At 39.1% G+C, this 12181-nt stretch overlaps 1 protein-coding gene across 7 annotated transcripts in view; it reads left to right on the top strand.

The window, feature by feature from the left end:
- Positions 1–12181, top strand: part of LOC103144611 (plectin-like) — a 132587-nt gene that overhangs the window by 12343 nt on the left and 108063 nt on the right. For 2 of the 7 annotated variants that reach the window (XM_016678039.1, XM_016678010.1), the window contains exon 1: positions 2221–2445. The exons of the other annotated variants lie outside the window; for them this stretch is intronic. In XM_016678039.1, coding sequence (XP_016533525.1) covers positions 2355–2445 — 91 coding nt within the window. In that variant the 5' untranslated portion in view covers positions 2221–2354. Of the gene's footprint in view, positions 1–2220; positions 2446–12181 lie in introns of those variants that run through there. 7 annotated transcript variants of the gene reach the window in all.

Below are 12181 nucleotides of genomic sequence, written 5' to 3'. Positions count from 1 at the left end.
AATAAATATATTTTTACAAGAATGTATCACAATTGTTACTATGTATATGGTAAAGGTTGGTTTTTTTTTTCTGGGCAGTCCTGAAATCTCGGTACCATGATCTTGTCTAGATGTACAAGGTGACCAAAACATTTTCTAACACTGCTAATCTAAATGGAGTTACCATAATACATTAGCGGGAAACTAGCTCACCTGAATGCTAGAAAACAGGATGCAGAAATTCCTTAAATTCTTTACGTTAATAGTGAGTATTAAGATGCATAATAACTTGTTCCGTTTTGTATTGCTTTAGAGCTTAAAGGCTTTAAATGGATTGTGAATCAGCTTTGTGGCTCAAGGAGCCCAAATTAGTAGAAACCTACTGTGGTTGTTTGGGGACAGTATGTACACTTCCCTCAGAGTCTTATTATGTGTGTATGTTGAGCCTAACAACACAATTCTATATTTAAGACTCTTATTTTGAAGTGCGAAAGGAAGTGGTTCTTGAACTGTTCTGCTTTGATAAAGGGTTCAGCTAAGAAAGGCTGTTTGTCCGGCTAGCTAACATCTCTCTGTTACAAAAGTATTTAAAAGGCCTCCACCACCTTTGAATGGTTTGTGTAGTTTCTCTAAAAAAGCAACAATGACAGAAATGTTACATCTGTCAGAAATCTGGCTAATGTAAGCTAACCTACTCTTAAGACTCTTAACCTACTCTGTTTGTTTTGTACAGTAGACCCCCACCTATTTGTGATTCATCATTCACACATTCACCTCTTTTTTTTCTGTGAAACGTAACTAAAAATTATTTGGCGAAAATCTTCTTATTTGTGGATTTATTTCGTAGAGCATGTCTAAAAATGTTGATAAAAAATGCAGCTGTGGAGGCTGAACTACCTCGGCTCAATGCTAACTGACATGCTATTGGCTGGAGCCTCCAATACAGGAACGCTATTTGTTTTCCTTGGCGTGATCGGTTGTACCCCCAAGAACTGAGACAAAAAAGGCTGTAGATGCTAGCTTCTGAGGTAGTGAAAAGGTTAAGGTGCATTCAGTGTGTAACTGCATATTTAGCAGTTCTAAGTGTTTTTAGAGAGGGTGCTCTACATTTCCAATGTAGCTTCTTTTCAGTAGGAATTTAAAGTCAAATCAGGTCAAGTTTATTTATCCATTTCAGCAACAAGGCAGTTCAAAGTGCTTCACACCATAAAAACATAACACAGTTGTAACAAATAATACAACAGCAGTAAACGTTACATTTTCTGAAATGCCACCATCAAAATCATCAAGCAGATATACATCCAATTTATTGATCAATGTTTGTTAATATTAATCAAAGACAATATTAAATAGATGGGTTTTTAAGCTTTGATTTAATGGAGCTCAGTGTTTAGGCATTTTTGCAGTTTTCTTGAAGTTTGTTCCAGATTAGAGGAGCATAAAGACTCAATGCTGCTCCTGGTTCTGGCAAGAACCAGAAAACCTGAGTAGTCTGGAAGGTTGATACAACAATAACAGGTCTTCATTGATTGATTGATTGATTTTTTTGTGCTAAGTCATTCAGTGATTCAGTGTTTTAACATTTATTCTCTGAGCTACAGGAACCCAGTGGAAGGACTTGAAAACTGGAGTAATGTGCTCAATTTTCCTAGTTTTAATGAGAACACAAGCAGGGATATTTTACTTTTAATTTTTTCATGACTGTCAACTGCATTTAAAATCAGAAACAATTAATTATGAACAGAAACTCTTTGAAACCTATCAAAAAGCATACTCCAGGTATAAATTTTATACTCTTCACATCTGTAAAAATGAGCTACAAAATGAACTACAACTCAAAAAATACAATTTTGTAATTTTTTTCTATTCTTTTTGTATTTAACAATGCTATTATTATTATTGTTGTTTTATGTTTTTCAAATAAATTTGAGACTTTGGATCTTATGTCTAATCTAAACTTAATCCCAGACTAACAGAGCTGGACAACCATTGCACGGCGTTCTGCTGTCTCGTTTCCTCTGCCTCTGTCGGTGCTGTACCAGCAGAACCCAGTGTGTGTGAGTGAGCCGCCTGCGTGTATATCTTTAAAAGGCGGGACTTCGCATTTCTATTTGTACTTCTGACTCAGGCAGTGGGAGGGTGTAGAGGAGAAGAAGGGTGGGGTCATACTGAGGGGTTGCGTTTAGGGGGGAGTGGCATTGGGCAGCTGAGTGAAGTTGGGAGCTGTGGAGGTTTCACTCAGCTGAGAGAGCAGGCAAAGGACAGCACAGGCTGTCTCACACTCCATTCAAACAAAAAAAGAAAAAAACACGGCCTAGAGGAAAGATAGAGGAGGAGGAGAAGAAGAAGAAGAAGGAGGAGGTGTAAACAGCTCGATGGCTATGTACGAACCTGCCTACCTGCCTCCCAACGCTGAGGAGCAGGACTTCATTCAAGCTTATGAAAATGTCAGAGAGAAATACAAAGGTGGGAGCCTACGGCACTTCTATCAGTGATGACAGCTAGAGCATGAAGCCATGTAAAAGATGGAAAAGATGTCTTAGCGTTTGTTGTTCTGGCCTGCTTGGGGTCAAATTCATCTATTTTTGGTGTGTCTGACTCCACACAGGTGCAAACATGCAACCGCAAACACACCTTACTCACACTAATGTGTGTTGAGAAAGTATTTGTGTGTGTGTGTGTGTGTGGGGAACAAAGCAGCAGTCACGCATGCTGCATCTCTTTGCTGCTGAGTGTTTTATTGATCGGCGCACATGTTTGCTGTCACTCTTCCACTGTCGCACGTACCATTGCCGAAGTCCAGTGGATTTGCAAGAGTGCTTCGCTTTGAAGTGCGAACGTAACGGCCGGCTCAGCGTGCTGACCTCTGACCTCGGCATTGAAAGGAGGGTTAGCTGAAGTCTGAGCGCCGTTGATAGTTATCGTCCATCCAGCAAGGACATTAACAGGTGCTGCTGAGCGACAGGGAAATTCATTAATTCCCCCGCAGGCGGGGTTTTTGGCTTTTCGTCTTCAGTTTTAAATGCCGTTTTATACCAAAGTTAGCTGCTGGGCGTTGCTTCACTGAATTGCTTTACATAGTTTCCTTTTTATGGAAATCCTCATGCTCTTCAAAAAAAAAAAAAAAACTAGAAAGTAAACCAGGAGAGTTGAAGATGAATTAGTGGAAATCTACCGCCACACATGGCTCATCTTTCCTTTTTTCACTTTCTTCTTTTGCGGTGATGCGAGCATCATCTTTCACTTCAGAGCCTATGGTTGCCTCTGTTTCCCTCAAATGTTAGCGCTTTTTCACTTTCTCTTTCGCTCAAGGTTTTCCCTCCCCCTGCTGTTTTTTCAAATATTTAAAAGAAGAGAAAGCTTCTTTCAAGGACTGGCCCAGATTTTCTCCTTCCCATCCTGCTTTTAAAAGATGTTACCTGTGACTGTGTGGCTTATTGCCTGCAAAATGCTGGCCGGTGTGACTCGACCAATGGGATTTGTAATGCCAAAGTTTCTCTTTTTGCTGCTAGAGGACAATGAGAAGCAGGAGCTGCCTTGTGGCAGGTGTTTATGTTCCATGTTCCTCTGTGTTCCCTTTCTTGATGGTGTCTGAGCGCCACAGTGGTCCACCTCTCCTTATTAAGACACACAGATGACACAGCCAGTTGGAGAGTGGCCTCATACCTGCCATGTGTCATCTCCCCTCTCTATTCAGGGTATGTTTCATTTGTATGTGGCTGTTGTCAAGGAATAACGTTTGTCGTTGTTCGCTTGTGCCACGTAAATGTGCAAGATAATGGGTTTTCAAGGCCGTGTTATCAGTGTGTCCGGGTTGACGCCAGCAGAACGGCTGCTTTGACTTGCAAAAGGCAACTTTTCCACATTTTGTCACGTCTCAACAAACGTCAAAGTATTCTACTGGGATTTTATTGGATGTAGTCAATTTGAAGTAGTGCTGAATTGCGGTAGGGAAATTGTACGTGATTTTCAATTTAAAGAGCATCCGTGGGCAGCAGTTTACAATCCATGGCAACCGGTTTAGCTTTGGAACGGGCCACTCTGACATGTTCATATAAACTATTCCTGGGTCTCCAATGACCCCACAAGGACGAGCGGTACAGACAACGGACAGATGAATGGATCTTCCGTTGCAGCTTTCGTTAACGGCTGTGATCCTGCCAGAAGCTGAACTTTCGCCTCAGTTTAGAGTCTTAGACAGATTTTCTTCCAGGACTGCCCTTTTTCAGCTTCACCCATCTTCAAATAAACTCTGACCAGCTTCCTGGTTTGTGCTGTAGAAAACCCTCTCCTCTACGGTCCACAGGGTGGATTGTATTTTAAAGTTTACTTGAGTCCCATCATGAATGGTTTTATCAGGGAGATTGAAGCTTTTGAGTAGAACAACTTTGACAAAACACTGTTGCTCTTTGACAAAACATAGTTTGTGGCAAATTTGGTTTTATTTCAACAACAGTTTTCTTTTTTCCACATTTCTATAAAGGCCAAATGTATGGAGTGCACATAGTAGCATTTTTGTCCAAATATTTTCCCACATGAGCTATGGATCTTTCCAGCTCCTCCATAGTTGCCCTGAACCTGTCAGAATGCTGTCAGGTTGTCCCAACAAAATTCATCAAACTCTATGGTTCTACGTAATGTAAACATGCAAAAAATGTAAGGGTTATAAATACTTTTTATGGCACTACAAATTATGCCTGTTATGCAATCTGTATATGTTTTCAAATCAGATGAAGTTGAACCGCTCTAATTTGTTTAGGCCCACATTTACACCTGACACGTTGTCATGCTTAGTTCCGAACGTTTGAGAAAAATTTTTCCCCCCAATCTAAAAACTGAGGTGAGATAATACGAAAAGTTTTATCTAACTGCTTAATGTTTAAACCTTCGGATGACTCGACTATCCGCTGCTTAAAACTCTGAGCTGATATCATGTAAAACCTCGACCAGCTGTTAGAAAGTTGCTTCTTGCTATCTTCTGCATGCTACCATGCAAAGAGCTAATTTGACTATGTAATTAACAAGTCCCTCTCGCTGCATCTGATAGGTGTGTGGGCGCGCGTGTGTGTGCGGGGGCACGCGCGCGTGCGTGTGTGTGTGTGTGGGTGCCTGCTGGTGCTGTGAGTGTTTGCTTTGTTGCAGACTAATCCTCACATTGGCATATTTGTGTTTGTATGTTTCCCATTAAATCCCACGCCAGAACCGTAGCAAGAGAGATTTTCCTACCTCTCCACCCTTTCTTTGTCTGATGACACTGAGTGTGTGGGCTCCGTGTTTTCATAGTAAAATGATAAATGGTATTTAATATGCTTTCTTTCAACTCCTAGTAGTAAACTTTGTCCCATGCTGCTGGTAAAAAGGCTTTCCAACTCACATTTGTAATGAGGAGAGGGTAACTACATCACCCCGTGGAAGTATCCATACGCCTTTAAAAAACTTTTCCACGAACTTTGTCGCAGTACAACCTTGCCTTAAATGTATTTTGTTGGGATTTTATATGATAAATCAACACAAAGTATCACAAGAGGAAGCAAAAGGAAAAAAAAAAAAAAACTCACTTTCAAAATGCCTCACGAGAATAAATCTAGAAAATCCAGTGTGACTTTGTATCACTCAGAAAAGGTATTGCAATCATCTGCAGCTGCTCTGTGAAATTCTCAGAGGTTCATTGTCAACAAGCAGCGCCATAAAGACCAAGCAACACAACTGACAGGTCAGGGATAACACTACTAAGCAGTACAGTGGACCCCTGGTGTTTGTTGAGGATAGGGACCACAGCCGCACGCGAATATCTGAAATCTGGAAATACTTGAGAACCCCTCTAAAAATGCTTGTAACTGCCTATTTTAATTGTTCAAACAACAAATAGGTCTTAATATTCATGAATACACTCAGTTGAAACCATCTTAGTGCTACTGTGAAAGCTAACATTGTAATGTTCCTGATCTATTCATTTGGGGGTACAGCCAATCAGCGCCAAGGAAAAGAAAATGTTCTCGATTGGGTGCTTTGTAAATATTAGCAAATAATAAGTAAAGTAGAATTGCACACACCCAGCACTTTGACAGAAGAGACTGTCAAAAGCACATTTGTGTGTTAGAATGATCCAGTCTAGGATCTAAATATAAATCCAACCTTTTGGATTTACTGATTCAAAGATGCTGACTCACAGGTGTTTCACTCTGACTGTTCATGACCTGTTCTGCAAAAACTTCAGTTTCTGTCATGCGCAAATCTGGTAAAGAAATCTAATGATTTGTTGTTGCAGCAAATCTTGCTCCTGCATAGGATCGTGCTGGATATGAAATCCTGTCAAACCTTTTTGATGTCTGTCTGTCGCATTAAAACCCCAGCTAGCTTTGTCTCAGTTAACAGTTACTTTCCACACAACAATCCCTTGGGACAATATTAGCCAGCGTATGTCTCTCTGCTGAACTGAAGTCACGTGTGTCTGCAGTCTTTCCAGTGTTTGTTCTGTTTTTGCTCTTTCGGTTGGTGTCTTTATAAGTGAATTTCATGCTTCTGATGCTCAGTGGCAGGGCACTGAGGGCAGCTGACCCTGGAGTTCACTGAACAGTTGCCAATGTCAATGGTTTATGTGTCTAAAACAACTTCTTAGATCAGCCCATAAATTATCATCAGCCATCTTTCAAGAACACAATCCAGAACTGAAAATCTGACTTGATTTGACATCACAAATGCTTTCCAAATGAATGAGGGTCCACTTATAGTTTATCAGTCAGTCCTGTCTAAGATTACTCACCGCTGTCTCATTGCCTTCTCTGAATTGTAGACGGCTGGACGGTCAAGGCTTGGCTGTCATCCCGTTGTCCTCGCAACTCAATTTGTCCCGGCAGCTGATGCTGATGTTCCTGGGTTTCTTTAGCAGGGAATTGCCCCCATCATGGTGGCAGTGAGGGCTTTTCATAGTGCACAGCCACAGCTAACCTCCATAGTCTGTCTAAATATAGCTGCAGTCATGTGCCGTTTAGTTATGAGATATGAAAGTTTCCAGAATGTTCTTGGCTAGAGAAATCAGACTCTTTTGAAGGATGAATAATTTGATTTTATTCTAGAATAAAATTTTGACTTATCTCTGTAGCTGATGATTTTCTCTTTGTAAATGCTGTATACTCTGCTTCAGTTATAAAACATTTTTGAATTTGATTTAGTCACGCGTTACTATGGAAATATGAGCTGCAAGGTTGTTTAGATAGTAGTTTTTCACACTTTCAAAACTAAGAGAAAGTAGCAAAATTGGGTATATATATATAATATATATATAAAACAAGGCAGTTCAAAATAATTTACGTCACGAAAGCATAAAAATCATCAATTGAAACATAAATTTTTTTTCCAAATGCTGTCATTACATATCAAATGTTGATGTGTAATTAGTTTTTTTATGGTGCAAAAGTAGCTCTAAATAGTTTGTTTTTTTAGTATAGATTTACTTATTTAGTGAAACCAAAATTTAGCGTACTTTCGTTGATGCAAAGGATTAAAAATGTATTTATTTTTCATTGTGTATTTTATCTAAAGTTCTTAAAATAAGGCAAAAGCTCAAAAATCGATCCTGTCAATACTGGAACAAGATATGTTGTTGACTTGTTGAAATGAAGACATCGGTTCAATTATTTTTCACATCTTTATTTTATTTAAGCTGCACATGAAAACAACAGGGACATGACTGCTGCAGGAGTGAAAGGCTGGATGGGGATATGATTGTGAAACAATGCTGGAAAATGACAGAACGATGGAAATCTGACACATTGGCTGCAGTCAGGATGCCGTACGATGTAAACATCTGAACCTGATGCCAGTGAGATGTTTTTCATTCAGTTCTTCTGCTGCTGCTGCTATGAGAGTAAAACTAAGAAAAATGTTTTCTGAATCATTAATATTTTCTTCTTTCTTGGTCTTTCCCATGTATTCATAGTTTTGGGCTGATTGATTGCCAGAGGCTGGGGAGTATTTAGATGTCAGACCTAATAATATTTCACCAGAAGAGCACTTAACATAGGAGTGATGTTATGTATGACGTTTTTAGCTGTCTCCATTTTTATTAGTTCTCCTATTTTTGTTTTCTGTTTTAGTCGAACGACTAAAACGTGTTTTCACTTTGCAGACCTCCTTTTCTTCTAATTACGGCTCAGTTCTGGCCTGTACTGAGCTAAGTTGTCATGGTTGCTGATGGGATGGAACAGACGAGATGAATGTCACAGGAATGCAACGAGATTTTCGCTATCTCTTTATCATAACAGACAAAAAGTTTCACTTCTCTGTTAATAATCTTAATATTGTACACACCTCGTTTTTTTTTTAACTTTCTTCCTTCCTCAGCGTTTACGTCAGTCGGTGATGTTTTTAGACTGACACATGCCACTGGGCTACAAAATCCAGATATTGTACAGCATTTAGTCATAAACGGTGACTAAAGTGGTGACTTTCTGCTTGTCAGGTTGTTGCTTTATTTCCATTTGTTTTGATGTTTTAAAGCATAGAAAACGATTATCTCAGCCTGTTCTGTTTTTGGATTGGCACCAAGCCGTCAGGTTTGATTCATGTCCGCAGCTGCAGTGCGGTCGACAGCGGACTAACGCTGCTTTTCAGGTTTGACTTTTAGAAAGCGTTGACAGATTTAAGGCAGTTTTATGACTTCAGCTGGTTATGTAAAGTCAGTATTTTGTAATAAATGTGGCATCACACTCTGTAGGAACTTCAGCTTACATGAATTTTTACCAGATGTTTCTTAGATTATTTAAATCCAAAAACAAGGTGCGATCACCAAAATGTATCCAATATTCATTCATTCATTCTTTTTTTTTTGGCCCAGTAAAACTCCACTATTTCCATCTGTCTTGATTTCATATAACTAACAGATTCATAACTGGAATTTCTTAAAGTTTGACCTTCTCGCTCCACTCTTTCTGGCAATTACCATTAGAAGAGCAGTTTTCATTTATTTTTAATTTGACCAAATTCATATGTTTCTCATAAAAAACTGTTATAAGTGGAATAATCTACTAAAGGAACTAGAACTTTTTCATCAATATTAAGGAATTATTGACTAAAACCAATCTCGTATATCTTGCTGGAAAGTTACTTAAAAGTTAGTTTTGTCTTTTTCTTAGTGTACTAAAATATTTGCACTAGAAACTAGACCAAAACCACTTGGTAAGACTTTGCGTTTCTTGCAGTGTACATGACATTTTTGGTAAAGTTTTCTCTCATCTACAGTCTAGCCAAATGGGGTGAATTTTTAACGTTTTTAACAACTCTCTGGTACCTTTTATGCAAACTAGACATGAACAGAGTTGGCAGTGGAACTTTCCAGCCACTCTGTTTCTGTCAAATATGAATTCAGATAAAGCGCAGCAGTCGGTGCCTGACTGGCGTAGCTTGATGAATCAGCTGGGATAAGCATTGTGCTGTGACAGCTGATAAAGTCGGAAAGGAAAAAAAAAAACATTTCGATTTACTTTTTTGTTTGTTTTTCTCATTTACGCCCACGCCTTCCCTTTCTGCCTGGAGTAGATCAGCGGTGACACATGGCTGAGGGCGGAGGTTACACCGGGGCAGGGTGTCATCGGTATTGAATACGCCGGGATTCCTTCAGGCCCATTTAAGGGAGAGAAAGAAGCAGCACCGCAATCTTCAGCCAATCTGTTGACCTTCGTGTCAAACAGCTAATAATTTTGCAGAACAGAGGCTGCTCGCTCTTTAAACGCCTGATGCTCTGGTGTTTATGCCTGTTAGCATGCGAGAGAGACGGAAGCCGTAAAAAATGGCAAAACAGTGCAGACAGGTTAACGTTTGATCCAGAGGTACAGCTACAGAATATTTCCATACAGGCATCATTTTAATTTACACTCATAAATACTAACGGTGTAACTGTGTGGGATGTAAGGTTTTACCAAACTTGGACATGTTAGGTTGATAATACTGAGGCATTTTGTTCTCCTTTTGCTTTCAGCTTGAATAGCAGCTGACTTCTTGAAGCTCAGAAATCCAATCTTTATCCGCTCAGTGAATGTATCACACGTTAGCGCTAAGAGAACGAGCTAACAGCAACACTTTGGTGTGATTTCTGTTTCATCATCGGCTCAGTTAGAGAAAACACAGCAGGTGTTGAAAACTATTTGATACACTGTATCTTTAAGGGACTGCTGCCGATTCAAGATGCTGAAACAAAGCCAGAGTAGAAATGTTGCTACTTTGCCCTGTGATGTTGTTGCAGTTTTAGTCGTTTCATACCTTCAAGCTGGTGAAGGATCAAGTACATCTGGAGGACTTTCTGTAAATGTCTTTCCTGGAAGCTTTCTTAGTTAATTCATTTGTTTACTTCAAGCATTTACAATTTGAAATAAACATGGCACGTGCTGATATGGATAGAAGAATTTAATGGAGTAGTTTGAAGAAAAAAAAAATTACACAGTCGACTATACCATTAGCAACAATCAACCGTCCATACAGAGAGATCTTTAGACATAAACCAGGTGATTTGTATATAAGAAACTAATATTAACAAAGAAAAATGATCTTTGTAATGTTGCCACACTCTATTGAATCAATATATTTCATCATACATTGAAAGAATATAATGTTTTATTATTTTCTTAAAAGTAAATATTGATCTATTCTCAGATTTGTTTCGCAAATTCGTTGCATAAACTTCATATAAGTAATTAATAAAAACACTGTTAATAATACTTTTTAACTTTTAATTGAAAACAAGAAAAATTAGGTCTCAATAAAAAAACGGAGATCAGAAATAATCCGCAAATCTCTGATTTGAACATACCTATTATCCACTGATTAATTGATCTTTATGTAGTTTTTTTTTTTTTTTTTCCTTTTTTGGTTTCATCGGTTGTTTTAACTTGTATTTCTGTACACCTAGATTCTTATTTTTTACTCTCACATGTAAGGGTTTCATAGGAAGTTGATCTATTTCATTCGTCTTTACAAAGTAATGCCAATGAATAAATTCGTTGTGCGCAGATCAGAGCATGGGCCGAGCCTCTCAGCCTTCGCTCTGCCCGAACAGTGCTGAGTCGAGCTGTTTCACCGCTGCTCGGCGATTTTGTAGATGACAGTGTTTGCGTTTTATTAAATCTGATGTCGTGTTTGCTCTCACTCAACGTGCAGCGCACATCCTGAGCAGCAGCCTGAACAGAGTGGCAGCTATCATCCAATCGTCAGCCGGGCTTCTAGCTTTAACGTGAGCAAAGAAACCTCGTGGTATGTCAACTCCAGTTTCTCCTTGATTTTCACAAGAGCCGTAACACACAGCTTCCTGGTTTTTCTCGGAGGAAAACCAAAAAGGGGGGTGGGGAAACACATTCGTGTGGAAACTATTTAGGTTCCAACACCTGTGTTTTGTCTGATACAAAGACTCTTTGTGTCTTTGCTTTGTGTGTGGGGCAGGGCCGTGACGCTTTATTAAGGCTGTTATTAGTCTGGGTTTGTTGCTCCAAGGCTCTGCTGGGCTGTGAAAAAGTTACAGGGGAAAACAAAAAAACATCCTTAAGAGAAGAGGGAGGGTTTACTGCGTGTGTGCACGAGAGTCTGTGTGTGTTACTGCTCCAACACACCTCTAAACATGGACAGGTCTAGTTAAAAAGCTCCACCTCCGAAACAAACGAGAGAATCCCTCCCACTTGTTTCCCAGGCCCTCATACCAATGTAATTATCTTTAACGATGGAGGAGGCATGTACTTGCTGTACATGTCTGTAGAAAAACCTGGCTGCATGTACCCAACAACATGCTAGTAAAACTAGAAGTGTGGACAAACCTGTAATCTGGATTTATTAGAGGAAAAACACCTGCTCTCATGCTGAAGATGTAGTTTTCCAAATTTAGACAAGTGTTTCTGATTGATGTCAAGTTTTTACTAAATCAGGAGGAAGAAAACATCTGTTTAGTCTCTACTGTTTGGCATCATATATTTTGTCAAGGAAAAGTCAGTTGTGCTTTAAAAGAAATAGACCACTTAAAATGATCGGTTTCTATGATTTTACAATCTATAGGTATATGTATGAGTAAAGCGAACATTGTTCTTTTACTCTATGAACTACTGACATGTCTCTGAAATTCCAAGCAAAAATCTATTATTTATTTGCAGAAAATGTGAAATGGTCGAAATAATGAAAAAGATGCAGTGCTTTCAGACCTCAAATAATGCAAAGAAAACAAGTT

This window comes from Poecilia formosa, unplaced genomic scaffold (genome assembly GCF_000485575.1).
Source record: "Poecilia formosa unplaced genomic scaffold, Poecilia_formosa-5.1.2 Scaffold0, whole genome shotgun sequence".
Classification (NCBI taxonomy): domain Eukaryota; kingdom Metazoa; phylum Chordata; class Actinopteri; order Cyprinodontiformes; family Poeciliidae; genus Poecilia; species Poecilia formosa.
Note: the sequence above shows the minus strand (reverse complement) of the source record. Positions and strands in the feature narration are given on the sequence as shown.